The sequence below is a fragment of the Protomyctophum parallelum genome (genome assembly GCF_964188405.1).
Source record: "Protomyctophum parallelum genome assembly, chromosome: 12".
In the NCBI taxonomy this organism is placed as follows: Eukaryota; Metazoa; Chordata; class Actinopteri; order Myctophiformes; family Myctophidae; genus Protomyctophum; species Protomyctophum parallelum.
In genome coordinates, this window is record NC_139712.1 from 16326966 (window position 1) to 16342412 (window position 15447).

At 42.0% G+C, this 15447-nt stretch overlaps 2 protein-coding genes across 2 annotated transcripts in view; one reads left to right on the plus strand and one right to left on the minus strand.

Moving 5' to 3' along the window:
- Window positions 1-516: 516 nt before the first annotated feature.
- aoc1 (amine oxidase copper containing 1) lies at window positions 517-5441 on the minus strand (the record flags this gene model as incomplete). The annotated part of the gene is made up of 4 exons (XM_083778011.1): window positions 517-786; window positions 2393-2525; window positions 2729-3017; window positions 3902-5441. The coding sequence occupies 4 exons, from the start codon at window positions 5439-5441 to the stop codon at window positions 517-519; spliced, it is 2232 nt and encodes a 743-aa protein (XP_083634137.1).
- A 9245-nt stretch (window positions 5442-14686) lies between these two features.
- The window catches only part of sspo (SCO-spondin), a gene marked incomplete at both ends in the record, with an annotated part of 108249 nt that continues 107488 nt past the window's right edge, over window positions 14687-15447 (plus strand). Inside the window, one exon of the mRNA XM_083777654.1 lies at window positions 14687-14745. Within this exon, the coding sequence (XP_083633780.1) occupies window positions 14687-14745 (59 nt within the window). The remainder of the gene's footprint in view (window positions 14746-15447) is intronic.

Here is a 15447-nt window from a genome sequence, read left to right on the forward strand (position 1 = left end):
AAAAAGTAGACATAATGAGGCAGGGGTGACTGACTCAGGAGGCAGATGAAGGTTCCCGGTTCGTCTCCGATCTGTCCTGGCTGCATGTTGAGTGTTCTATTAGAGAACTACTACCACATCATTGTGGTCCTCACAGGAATAACAGATAGTTTGTTAATTAATTAGTGAAGTAAGTGGACTGTCTTTATTAACACTTGTATTTTATTAAGTTGTCATTTCAGTACAGACAAAATAGGAAAGAACATAACACAAGTTGCCAGACATCATCTTATATACAGTATATACATATGCGCGTGCAAATGGCTTGTAGCCATTTGCATTTAAGGGTAAATTTAGTGGGACTTTCAGACGTTAAGAACTATTGAACAATTGCCATATCCAGGAGTGCTGTTAAATTATCTCTAGTTTTTTTTATGATGCACATGGTTGAAATGTAATGGACCCTAATCTATTCTCTATCAGTGTTATTTATGAACCCGTGCAGCTCAGATGGCCTTGATAGTGTAAAAGCACCCTTTACACTCCTCCGTAGGTGCCATTGAAGAAGAAAGGCTTGTCTGACACACAGTGACCCACAACCTCTGGCGTCCATCTCTGAACCTTGGGTTTGCCGTCCTGGTCCTGTCGAACAATGACGGTGCTCTTGGACGCCAGCGAGGGGTCCTCGTTGAAGAAGTTGAAAGGTCGCAGGAAGAAGCCCACGGCGTTGCCTGGCGTTGCGGTGTTAGGGATGTCTTCTGAGTGAGGTACGTGTAGGAATCCTACTGTCACCCAGGCTACCAGGTCCTACACACAGAAATGCAAACACGTTGGAACTTATTTTACATGGTGTATAGTCTGCATAGTTTCTTGCATATCATGCATATCATCTTCTCTTCGCTGATTTAAAAAAAATCTAATTCATTTATTAGATAAACAAAACACAACACATACAGTACTGTATATGTGTTATTAATGGAGGCTGTAAGATTAAAGTAACAGACGTCTTTCCATTGTGATCCTCATGATTTCTCCTCCAGTAATTGAGCGTGGCTCAACGCACAATATGCTTTTATGTATGGCAAATTACTATCCTGGTTAATATGATTTTAGTCAGGTCAACTTATAAAGCACATTAAAAAACAACCACAGTTGACCGAAGTGTTGTACATTATTATATAACAGCATAATAAAATGGCATAACAAATGTAACAGACAACATTAAACAAGAGAATTTAAACAAAGTTAGGTGACACCAAATATACAATCATTTGCAAAAGGAAACGTAGATAAAAACGAGGGACATGGGCGAGATGCAAAAGAGTGTCGAGAGAAGGGGCAGATCGGACAGGAAGTGGAAGGCTTTTTGGACTATAGCCACAGAGAAGGCTTTTTGAGGTGGGTTTGTGGGACCCTGAGAAGCCTCTGATTTGAGCATCTCAGTGGCCTAGGGTTGTTGAGGGGAAGAAATAATTCTCAAATGTGGGTTGGTGCAAGACCATTTGGGGCTTTAAAAATGAATAATCAATGACAAGTCCGGTGGGAATCTGACTGGATGCAGCCAGTGCAGGCTAAGATAGGCTATAGGCCAGGGGGTGATGTGATCCCACGTCAGGAGTCTGCAGCCGCATATACGTAAGGCTTTGTTTGGCTTTCGCATATTCGCCAACATGTAAATTGTCTGACTGTCCTTTTTAATTCCTAATAGAAACAATGGCTTTCAATCAATACACATGTATTGACGTGTAAAACACCTCACGAGAGAAAGAAAAAATAAGTACATTTAGAAGTTGTTTGACATCTCCTGCAGTTGGCTTGTCATGTCCTTAGCACTGCATTGCAATGTCGTGGTTAGTGTGACAGTCCTACAATACAGTTATGCGGGGCCACATGACTACTGATGTGCAGTTTGTGCACACTATGTTTTTCCGCTCACCATGCATCATCCAGACCAGTCTTATCAACACTGCAGCGTTGACCACTCCCTGGGCTATGTAAATAGTAAATGGTGCATTTATATAGCGCCTTTATCCATGACGCTTTACGTAGATTGTGCATTCCATTCACACACACATTTATACACCGATGGCGGCGGAAACCATGCAAGGCACCAACCAGCACATCAGGAGCAATTAGGGGTTCAGTGTCTTGCTCAAGGACACTTCGTCACTGACTCTGGGGGAGCCCGGGTTCGAACTGGCAACTTTGCGGTTACCATCCGGCCACTCTACCCCTAAGCCACCGCTGCCTGTAGCCCAGATAACTACATATGACACTGTCATGGGAGGGGGCTGGCGTCTGTACGTGAAAGTACCCTCAACCTAGCATTTTGAACTGGACAGACAGTTTCAGCTACATCACTGTCATCTCATGAACAATGAGTGTTGTGCACGGTCTGTTACAAAGGCGCTACCTGATTGACGATGTCTTCATTGTTCCGGATGTAATCCTCAAAGGACACGGCTGGCTCCCATGGTTCATTCTGGGCGTAAATGCTACTGCTGGTGGACTCACTGTCTTTATGACGAGTCACAGCCAGAGGGTACCTGCGTTGACACAATCAATCATTTTGATGGATCAGGCAAAGACATATACGCACGCACGCACGTGCGCACACACACACACACACACACACACACACACACACACACACACACACACACACACACGTGTACTCAGACATTAGCATGCATACGTTTATGCTGCTTTATGCAATATAAGTAAGAGGGGCATGTCTTTTTTTATTTACCTGGCCCAGCTGATTCCATTCTCCTCCCTCCAGCCCTTGGGTAACACACTGTGAGCATGGGAGTTGAACTGGATGCGATATCCCTTCTGGTGGCCCCACTTGTTTTGTTCATTGGGGTTGTAAAAATGCGTGTAGCGAGGGAACTTCTTTCCAAAGCGGAAAGCGGCAGAGCGCTCCGTCTTGTGCGTCGTCCTGTGGAGCTGTGATTGGACCACACGATGCTCCGGGCTCCAGGGATTGGTGAAGTTGACGTATTTCAGGTCTATCGACTCAAAGCTGTTCTCCCGACCTGAGTCACAACACAAATGAAAATGTGTTCTAGGTCATTTATTGAGATCAAAAACATATTAGATTACTTTAGCACACCTTTCACATTTGACTTCAGTTGGAATGAGTTCACACTCTCAGTTCCACATATTTACCCTGTTCGTTGCTCAAAATTTAAGAAATCATTGTGATTGAAAGCACTATTCATATGATTTGCTTGAATTAAGCTTAAATTAATTGAACGTGTCTTGACCCTAAACCTGTCCTGTACTCTTTTGGCTTAGCCTTAATATATAAAGTTAATTATATGTACAATATTGACCTTTTTTCTTTTCTTTTTTTTTTACATTCCACAGTCCAACTTTTGATGATGGTTTAAAGTACAGAATGCCAGCTTATCTGCAATGTCACTAACACAAGCCAGTGGAACCTTGTTTGTGTTCTCTCCCTTGCCGTAACAATAAATGTCTCCTTCCCTAATACACCCTCAACATTTCTTTCAATAATAACAAACACAAACATCAGAGGTGATTCTATCTGATGGGAAGATTTGATCGATTGGTCGATTGATCGATTGATTGGTCTGCCAGGGTCTATACTTGGCCCCCTGGTTGTTTTCCCTTTTCACCAAATCTCTTCGCCAGAAATAGCCAAGCGTGCTCACCACGCTTTATGCATTATGCCGCGTTGTGAGCTATTCCCGGAATAGGGATGATACGGTTAATTTAAAGATTCCAAAAGCGTGTTGGCATTTTTTTATGCTATCCCAATGGGTTATATGAAAAATATTGTGGTTGCAAATATTTATTTGCTTATTGCTTTTACTGCTTGCTTTTAATGGTAGTCAATCACTACCATTAACGGCACAAGTACTCTATAGGAAAAAAGCGACCAAATACTACTCACCAGCAATATCCAGGTCCACTTTATAATGAACCAGATGTGTGTGGAGGTTCCCCAGCACATAGTTATACACCTTGGTGCCATAGTTAAGTCCATTAGGTGTGAAGAACGTGGCATGGATGTACCCCGTGGCGCTGACTCTTGACTCCATCACGCCATTTTGGTAGAAGTGAAAGTCCCAGATGTAATCGTAGTTGTAAACCGTGGAGGTTGTCCGTACCACCAGCACGGTGTTCTCCAGACCCCCGTAGAAGTTGTATCCCCCCTTGAAGTTGGAATTGAAATGCCTCCTGAGGGGCGACGCCGTTGTCATCTCAAAGACGCACAGTGCATTTCTGTGGTGCACAGGCTTGTCCGTGTCATAGTAGTGGTATAAGTCTATGAATTTGGCGATCTCAGGGCAGTCAATCCCAGGTGCCAGCTCAAAGCCCGAGGTACCCATGGCCCATCCAGCATCAATGTACTTTGTTTGCATGGCAGCAGGCGTGTCTCCGGCATAGAAGGCAACAGCCTCTTGGAGGCTGATCTCGTAAGCGATCCTTTCTCCGTTAAACCGGAGGTCAAAGATTTGCAGCCCAGCGGATGACCGCACGCGGTAGGCGAAAGACCATCCGGCGTATTCAATAAAGTTTTTGTCAACGTGATATCGCGGCCCTTGAGGCTCTACGAGCTTTGGACCGTGGATGTCTGAGGCTGTGTTGCTGTCGCCGCGGGGGACGTAGGTGGAGTAGAGGTCGTTATCATCGTGGTCGGGTAGCTTGGTCTTCTCCAGGTCTCCCAGGTCGTATCTTCTCACCAGCTCCTCCACGCTGTCAAAGTACTGGCCATTGTACCAGACCTTGTCAACGGTCCACCTCTCTGGGTCCAGGTCTTGGTGGTTAATCAGAAGCTCAAACCCCACCGGGTGGATGAAATAGCCCTCCACAAATTTCTGCAGCATCACCCAGGATCTCCTCTCACCTGGGCCCAGGCCACGGGGGGCTATGTCGGAGAAGGTCAGGCAGCGGTCGGTGCAGTTTGTTGAGAAAGAAAACCCTCCGGTGGTCTCAAACAGCAGCGTGTGAGCCATGGTTGAGGTCTTCTCTAGGACTGTGATCATGTGGTCATACTCTGAGAGTGTGATGGGTCGTGACTCAAATTTGACGGGCCTGTTCCCCTTGAATGTCTTGACTTCATGGGACCTGGGGTACGGCAGAGGACTGACGACGTACTCTGTGATGTTGGGCTCGGCTTGATTCCCAAACTGGACCACGACCCGGGCCTGTCGTTGGGGTTTGGCGTGTCCGCGGTCCAGAGCCCTCAGGGCATCGTGCTTCCTGGGCAGATGGAGTTCCATCAGCAGGATGCTGTTCTTCTTCAGGGTGTTGCTCCGGGCATCGGTCAGCCCTAGCTCCGGAAGGCCATGGAGGTAGGAGCGCACCGCCTTCATCTCACGGACACTGAGGTCGGCAAACATGGAGGCGCCGTGGTGAGCCCAGTCTCGTGCCCTGGAGCCGGCACACAGACCCAGGGAGACCAGGAGTAAAAGACAGAGGAGCCTCATGGCTGGAGTTGCTGAAACACAATGATAAGATAATATATGATGGGAATCTACACCTTCTGAGTGACAAGAGATATTAAAGATCCTCACATTTATTTAGTGTGATTTAATTATGACCTTCAAGATTAAATTAACATTTAATAAAACAAGGACTTATAATGTCTGACACTATACATAATATGCGCTGGATCTGTATGAGTTAACATAATGTATATTCTATGAATAGAGTCTCTTAAGTATAAATACACAATCTATCATCAGTAATACATTTATCCACGTCATGGTTATGAGTGGATACATTTAAAAGCCTATCAACAGTGGATACGAGACTGAAAATATGTATACAGTGTCAACCTGCCTACAACAGCGAGTATCTGGACAATATTTGTACAGTCTAGAAACAAATCATATGAGTGAATATAATTAAAAGTGAGGGATACAAGATCTCTTTTAGGATAGAGCACTCTGCGCAAATGTGCTCAATTATAAAAGAATGCAAAATTAGCAAAATGTGTCGTGTAATCACAGATAAATTCTAGAAAGTAGAGCTACGCAATATACAGCATATATCCACACAGATCAGATTGCACTAGAAAAATACTCCTAACATTAGAAAAATACTCCTAACTTTCCCTCTTAGCTTCTAAACAATGCAAAACATGCAGAAGCAAAATACATATCAGTAAATAGAAGAAAGAAGGTTCAGGTTCAGGTTCAGGTTCAGGTTTATTTGTCATTTGTATAGATACAGAGTATACATACAATGAAAATTATTTTGCTCAGAGCACTCTCCGTCTTACATACACAGGACATAAACAAACATCTAAAGTGCAAGAAAAGACAAAAAACAGTAAAAGAAAGTGCAAGTGAAGTGAAGTGCAATACAGTTCAAGGTCAGCTGTTCAGCAGCCTGACTGCCTGGGGGTAAAAACTGTTACTGAGACGGGTGGTACGAGATTTGATGCTCTGGTAGCGTTTTTTGGAGGGGAGTAGTTTGAACAGGGTATTTGCGGGGTGGCTGGTGTCTTCCATGATGTTATGGGCTTTTTTCATACAGCGAGTGGTGTAGATGTGGTGTAGATGTTATGGAGTCCAGTGCAATAGTTTTCCTCAACCCACTGGTCCCATACGCTTCACAGAATACTAATTTCGACCAGTTTTTTATGTATAATTTAATTTCCTTCACATGCACAGTACTGTATATATCAAATTATCAACCTTTTTGTACGAGGGGTTCTTCTCCTTATATCTCCCACGTCTGTTTCAAAGTTCTACACTTATCTATCCCATGCTCAGGTGGCAATGCGTATTGATATGATATGTATATCCTCCATATCTTAACCCATACATGTTTGTTTTCACTTTGGTTTAACCACAACAAAATCCAAAGATCTAAATATCTGCTGCTTATATTGACATGCCTAAAATTGGGATACTAGGGTTACAGTTGTCAAAAACGAATATTTATCCAACAGTACTATTTAGTGTTATTTGTATTAGTATATCCACGATGAATTTGTATTTCTAGTCAGTCCCTTGCATCAGTCTGCATCCACAACAAATAAATGAATGGAGGTACTCTACCTGTGGTATTCACTTCAAACACTGAAGCACCTTCTTGCTTCAGAGCCTTTGTGAGACAAATGTTTATTGCCTCCTGGCTGCACAGCACAGCTCCAGGTGAGCAGTAACCTACAGCACTATTCCTCCCTTGAGCAATGAAGCAGGAAATAATGCACCGCATGCGCAGCTTATATTTGACCTCCTACTTGGTGACTAATGGCCAGCTATTGGTCGTAAATATGATGCAATGACTGATAATTTGTCCCATCTGGTCTGAACCCGATTACACTGATGTAAGCATGGCAATTGTGTTGGTCTGGGTCTTAAAAGTATTGCGCAGTAATTTATGAAATGGGTTAAATATTTATCCTTGCTTGACGCAAGCTGTGAATGTCGGGCAGGAAGCTGCTTTTCAGTAGAAACATGATGGTTGACAGAGCCAAATGTCTTGTAGAAGTAAGTGCTTTAGAAGTATCTGGAAATGCTTTCATCACTGTTCTGCACAGGTAGAACCCCCTTTTTATGTACTGGAAGTAGATCATTTAGAATCTAAATAACCTTTTAGATAATTTTATAGGTCTCGGGAAACCACCAGCTATAGTGAAAATATAGAAAATAAAATGGAAAGCTACAGTTAAGGAAAATAGTAGGGGTTGGACAATTCACTTACCTCCTAGTCCTAATTCGCAATTGATACCTATGGTGCTGATTCGATTCATATTTCGATTCTTAATTAGATTGCAATTTATTGCGATTTTCTTCCCAAGTTACTTTGCTTTAATTATACTAGAACATTTGAAAACAATTCTAAACAATATAGACCATGAAAAGTTCAATCATACACTTACAACACTTACAATCATACAACTTTGCGATTCGATTTTAGTATTGTGGCATTAAAAATCGTGATATATCCATGAATTCGCCCACCCCTAGAGCCAACATACAACATGCTGCTCTGCATGGTGTTGCACACAATGATTTGCCCTGGACAACTAAAGGTTAATGAAGACATAACTAATGAATGAACAAGTGAACATTCAGCCTTCTGTTCTGTAATCATGATCATTATGTACTCAAGGACAGTACAGGACAATAGGTTGACATTAATGTTTCACAACTTGTAATAAATCCTGACCTTTATCCTTTATAATTTACCGTATAATGATTATGATATCATAATGATGTACAGAGACACGTTAATATATGTAATCTTGTAACACATTCTACTGTGCCCAATTTGAAATGTGTTCCTGTATTTGAGGCAGAGTCAGGGTCGGGAACTGAGTGTCTGAGCATACGCAACCCTCTGATTACAAAAACTAATGGTCTAAAACAGGGATTTTCAACTGGTGGTTCGTGGACGACTGTTGGTCCGTGAAGGTACTGCATGTGGTCCCTGTCTATGCATTCAGTAAAGTGAAGACTAATTGAGAAACGACACACAAAACTACCTGGTGACTTATGATGACGTGTCGATGTTGCTGGGAAGTCGGAGGAGAATAAATTCCACAGAATCTCAAGAGCGGCTTAAGGGCAGATTCATTACTCGACTACTATTTTACTACTATTACTACTACTATTTACTATTTTGTGCCGAAAAAAAAGCCTGTTCGGGAATGGTCCCCGTCCTGGCTTTAGTTCGGCTCTATAAAAGTCAATTCATACTCCCTCACGGCTAGCGCCAACGTCGCTTTTAAATATTGATTGTGGCCGGGACATGAGCCTCGCACAGCGGGCCGGGTACATCTCCGCTGTGGCGGTGCATACACCGCCTCCAGCCATCTGGGTGTTGTGTTGTGTCACAATAAACAGGCTTGTGTGTGTGTGTGTGTGTGTGTGTGTGTGTGTGTGTGTGTGTGTGTGTGTGTGTGTGTGTGTGTGTGTGTGTGTGTGTGTGTGTGTGTGTGTGTGTGTGTGTGTGTGTGTGTGTGTGTGTGTGTGTGTGTGTGTGTGTGTGTGTGTGTGTGTGTGTGTGTGTGTGTGCAGGGAGGCAAGTACAGGTCATGTTCTACATGCCCAAAGGTCTTGCCCACTTTATTTTCAAGTAAATAATCAATTATAAAATTATAGTTAAAATTTACAATTTAGGCATTTAGCACCAGCTCTTAATCCAGAGCGATTTACATGAAGCAAGAACAAAAAAGCATGGCAATACATATACAAAGTAGTTCTCAAGAATCATACGTAAGCTAAGAACGTAACAGTGGAATATCTATATAATGAAACTATGCATTCTATATAGTGCTATTACATAAAATGCCATAAGTCTACATAGACTGCTATCTATAAGTCTACATAAAATGTTATCTAAGATACATAAGTTGAGCCTTTGCATATGCATGTAGGAGGCATATGCGGTGTAAGATTGGGAGTGAATCTGTAGTTATGATTGCAATGGGAAGTGCATTCCATAGTTTTGGAGCCAGAAGGGAGAAGAATTTGGAACGTGTGGAGCGTTGTCCCGGCGTTTTTTGTGAGGGTTCCAGCTAGTTACAATAGTTACAATTGTCCAGCTTTGAGGGTCTGTGTAAACACAAACATTGAAGACGAAAAGTGTATAAACACAAACATTGAAGACAAAAGTGAGGACTGAAATTGTGATTGGCCTGAATGAGATGAATTATGTATGATGAGGTATGATGATAATAGCGCCCCTCACTTCAAACAGGTGGGATTTCGTTTTTGTAAAGTGTAGCAACAGCACATTATAGGTAAACACTAAACAGTGCTCATATGTTACATTCCACAGACCCCGAGCTCTGGCCACGGTCAGGTGTTTAGACCGATATCTCATGTTGTGTTTATAGACTCGTCTCCATATCAGGCATACGAACGATCGGGCCAGGGAAAATAATGATAAGCTTGGGAAACACTCTAATACCCTTGAACCTTGAAACAGGCTAGCCAGGCCTAGCAGTATATTGTAGTAAATGTAAAGCTGCTTTACATTCATCCATTTAGGCCTATATGTTAAACACCTGGGAACTGTGTAATAGTCTAGTGCAGGGGTTTTCAATAGGTGGTCCGTGGACCACTGGTAGTCCACCAGGACCAGTGCACTAAACGTCTGTGCACTCACTGTTCTGTGGAAGTGCGTCAATGTTATCAGAATTACTGGGAAGTCTGAGGTTAAGAAATTCCACAGAAAAGGCAGTTAGAATCTCAAGAAGGGTGAAGTGTACTAGCTTGCCTAATTGAGTCATCATTATTAGGAAATGTGCCCATATAATCTACTATTACTATTATTACTATTATTAAAATAGTTCAAATAGCCGATAATAGCCATAATGTATGGATGTAGATCTGCTTCAAGTTAGTAAAATATGGAGAAAAAAAAGTTTAGGGATAAAGGTTAAGGCACGCCCAAGATTAGGGCCACATGTGTCAGTACTGTATATCAGTTAAGTCTGTGGACCATCGTTTGAGAAACAGTATAAGACATGGGATGCATTCCATAACAAGTGTTACGAAAGCACTAGCTCTGATTCATAGCCTTCCTGATACGATTCTGCGAATTTCTGCCCTCCAGTAAGGCTATGGGGCAAACGGGGTTAAATCTCAAATCGGAGACCAGCCTCTCTCCTCTTTAGTGGAAATCTCACGAACGTTTGACCTACTCACCAAAACAAAGGTGGGTTGTGTCAATAGAAAGCCTACTTTCCTTAGTGGACGCACTCTGAGCCCCCCACCATTTCGATTTGAGATTTAACCCCGTTTGCCCCATATCCTTACTGGAGGGCAGAAATTCGCAGAATCGTATCAGGAAGGCTATGAATCAGAGCTACGAAAGGCACTAATCTTAACCCATATCCCATTACAACAGGGGTTTTCAACTGATTGTGAACCAGGGACCACCACCTTGACTAAGGATCAACCTGGGGACCACTGTTGTGTTGTAATGGGATATGGGCAAAGATTAGTGCCACGGGTTAGTTAAAAAAACTAACCTGTGGCTTCTAACCCTGAGATGTGCATTGCATGGGACCAGAACGCAGAAGTGACACTTTCAAATGTATTCTAAAAATAGCTGGCTCACAAGCTTAGTTGTGAGCTTTTAGATCAGCTATTCTTGTTTTATTTAATTTGTTTTATTTATGAAATACCTCCCTGGTTCTGATTATAATGAAAATGTAAACAACAACAACAAACCTTTCACAGGCCTTCTGGGTTCCAGGTTATTGAACCGTTATATTTGAAAAGAGCCTTGCTGAAAGGCACAGGAGATGATGAGAGTTGGAGATTTTCTTTCCCTCGCTGAGCTGGTCTGGATCTCTGAACGGACAATCTCCTCACAATCTGTCTCTTCTCACCCTCTCTTTCTCCCCCCCCCCTCCCTTGTACCAGTAAATGTGACTAATTCTTACTCAGTGCGTCAATATTGTACTGTTGTTGTAGAGGGGGAAAAAAAGAGTGGTCCAAGTACAGCGCTGACCTTGGTCAACTACATATTAGTATACCAAGTTCAGAGGATTTAAGAGAGACGAGCCAGCCTTAGAAGGAAAAAAGGGAAGGAGAGGTCATTGATGACATGTGACCTTTTTAATCTACACCACTCCACAGCAACCTCCCACTTCTCGTGACACGATTGCAGACACTTGTGACGACGACACCCAAATCAGTTCAAGTTGTACTGTGGTGACAGCTGTGTTTGAGGCCAGGGTCGGGAGGTTACGTGTGGGATATTGGTGAGACTGAAAGCACCCCCCACCCCCCCCCCCGGCCCCATGTCTATTGACATGCTTCATTAAATAAACTCCCACCACCCTTCCCGTAACGCCTCTCTTTATAGGATTAGGCTCCAACAAACATCTCTTCATCCAGAGGGTGAAGTCACTTCACTCTCCTATCCTACCTCTCTCTCCAGCACGCAAACACGCACGCACGCACAAACACATCATGCACACACACACACAAATGTACACGCGTGTGCAGTGTGCACGTGTTGAGTTGTAAGATTATATTTGTAAAGTGAGTAATTACTTGCGCAAGCAGAGAGCGCAAGTAATAGTTTCGCCCGGTCCGTATGCACCGTCCCAGCCAACCCGCCACTTTTGATGCGTATGCAAATAAAACAGAAAATTGTGCCTGATTTGCTGGGACCAGATTACATACATGACCATATGTCTTATGTCATCATTGAGAGCTAGTTATACATATACACACCATGTACTCTGGTCCCAGCAAATCAGGCACAATTTGCTATTTTATTTTACAAATTACATATATTAATTGGTCTTCGATTGTGACGTAATGACGATATGTTTTAGTGTTGGGAGGATTAAAGGTAATGTTCCTGTGTATACATGTATGTAACCTGGTCCCAACCAATCAGGCACAATTTGCTGTTTTATTTTCATACGCATCAAAAGTGGCGGGTTGGCTGGGACGGTTTTTGCGCAAAGTAAACACAGTATACCGCTAATCAACTTACAAATTACATATATATAGTATATGTATGACTAGCTCTCAATGATGACGTAAGAAATATGGTCATGTATGTAATCTGGTCCCTGCAAATCAGGCACAACTTGCTGTTTTATTTGCATACGTATCAAAAGTGGCGGGTTGGCTGGGACGGTTTTTGGCGCAAAGTAACCACAGTATACCGCTAATCAACTTACAAATTACATATATATGATGATGACGTAATAAAGATGTGGATTAAAGGACCCAATGCCAGAGTGTAATTGGTTTTCGATGGTGACGTAATGACGATATGTTTTAGTGTTGGGAGAATTAAAGGTAATGCTCTTATGTATACATGTATGTAATCTGGCACCACTGCCATATCAGGCACAAGTAGTCATTACGTAACATGCATAAAGTAGGTAGGTAGCAAATAGTTAAACCTAATCAACATTTCAAACGTTCCTTCACAGAGAAACTAAGATTTGACAGTTTGTAGCGGTCGAAAGTATACTTGCGCGCTCTGCTTGCGCACTAGTAGGCCATTTATGGCCTACTACTGTAGTGTGCAACAAGCAAGTATGCACTCGACAGAGTGCAGTTCTACTTTTTCTATGTTGTCTAGTACATTGAAATTGTATGAATGTCTCTGCTACCCCCAAACATACGGTACTCAGTTCACACACATTTGCACTCAAAGGACCACAATACAAATAAGCTCTTTATAAACAAATACGCTTTTGACAAATTCTGCATTCTTGTCACGCATTCTTGTCAATAAAAACGTCAACCAATCAGTCAAAAAAAATCGATCAATCAATTAATCAGTCAATGTACACGCGCGCGCACACACACACACACACACACACACACACACACACACACACACACACACACACACACACACACACACACACACACACACACACACACACACACACACACACACACCCTCACACACACACACACACACACACACACGGTCAAACACACACAGTCAAACACACAGGGAGACAGACATGCAAATGAGAGATGTGCATTGACAAACATGTTAGCCACACAAATGCAAACTGACAGACATGCGCACAAATACGTTGCGAATCACAACAGAAGCAACAGAAGGTAGACACACACACACACACACACACACACACACACACACACACACACACACACACACACACAAGCCTCTCAAAGGCTTCTTCAACTAAAGTGTTCTTTACTCTTTGGTGGGGCGGGCCTAGAAGATGTGTCATAGGTCCAGTGACCAATGGCATCGCTCCCAGCTGTGACCTTGGGCCTGGTCGCCAATGGCTAGGGCCTCAGATGGCGCTTTATAACCCGGGAATCGCACCCCACGTTTAAAAACCAGCATTAGGGGCTACCGTCTCCCTACATGGCAACATATCACCACACTGAGGAATATATCACAACAGAACAACAACTACAACGATATAAGTTATAGGAAAAATAACATAACAAGTAAAAGGATTCCTCAGACACCTGCTTTCAGATCCATCTGAAAGCAATTCAGCGGTAAGGACATCTTTCTTTTCTTCTTTTTTTTTTAGCTGTGTATTTGTTGAGGGTAGAAGAAGTTCAGAGAAGAGGAATGACATACAGTGTGCAACACGTATACTTGGTTAGAAATTCTGTCCTGTAAGGACGCTCTTTAAATAGCTCACCATTAAACAAAGTAGCTAGTATAAATGATAAGAAAAGGGTGAGTTTAGTCAATTCTACTAAACATTACATTTAGTTAACGTGATAAGACACGTCCCTTCTACGGTTTTAAACTTTCGTTTTTAAATATTTGGAGCTTTAAGCATCATGTTTTTGACGCCACCTCTTGATTTGACTATTTATTATTTCCAAATAGCATTTTCTGTTTACTTGATGTGTTTGGAGTTTTATTTTCCTAATGTTGCTAATCTCTGCTTGCTGTTAGCAAAAATAATTGCGCCGCATAAAGCTGCAATAATTGATCTGATTGATTATGATTATACCATTATATCCATTATATACCTGTATTAGGATATTGCAAATGTTACCAACTAGTTTTTTTTACACTTGAATTCTCCTTGATTATACATTTTAATGATTATTGCATTATGAGTTTATGCATCATCCGTGAGCAAGAATGCATTACAAATGAATATCTTAGCTTTGCTTGGTTAAAAGGTATGTGATGTTACAACTGTATGTCTGTACCTGATGCTCATGGTTGTAACCCTCTTTCTTGGAAGTTTAATCAGCAGCATTCCAGAGGGCAGACCATGGAGTCACTGACTGTGCTCCTGTCTCTGCTGGGACTGCACATGGTCTTGGGAATGGGGTATGTATACATTGGGTGGGTTCAAACAGTACTTAATGGCCACTTCCAAACTGGCGTCCCTACAATGTTCTGAAATATTCAAACATTTTCATCAAATTGCACGAAAAAAGCAACACAGCCAAACCAATTGCATTGCAACCATTGTGAGCGTATTGGGTATTTCACTGTGGACTGTTATCGCATGACAGACCGTGTTGCTTGCCAACAGTGACTGATTTTCAAGCTAAGTAGATAACATGTTGCATTGCTACGTGGCACGTGTTCACTGTTTTTGTTGAAAATAGACGCTGTCATGCCACATAAATTCAGTGAAGGTAATAAAACAGAAGATTATATTGGATGAGATGATGCTAGTGAGATAAATAGAGATTCATACAGCTACATGGGGTCATCTATTTTCCTTCTCTGGTCATGATACCCATAGAATTACAGCATTTACATTACCTTCTGATATTGATTCTTGATTAGCACTTGCGCTTTAAAAATGTATATGATATGGATAAGGGCATTGGGCCTTGTGCTAATTATACGGCTAAGCCTTGGCAACATTAGTATTCAAAATGTGTGAAGAGGCAACATTTTCTGTAATATTCTTTTTAAAGTAGGCTGTTAAATTATCCTTCTAGTAGTGATTTAATTTGATTGTGATTAATTTACAAAAGTAATGTTTTATTTATTAAATATAATAATATTATTATTAAT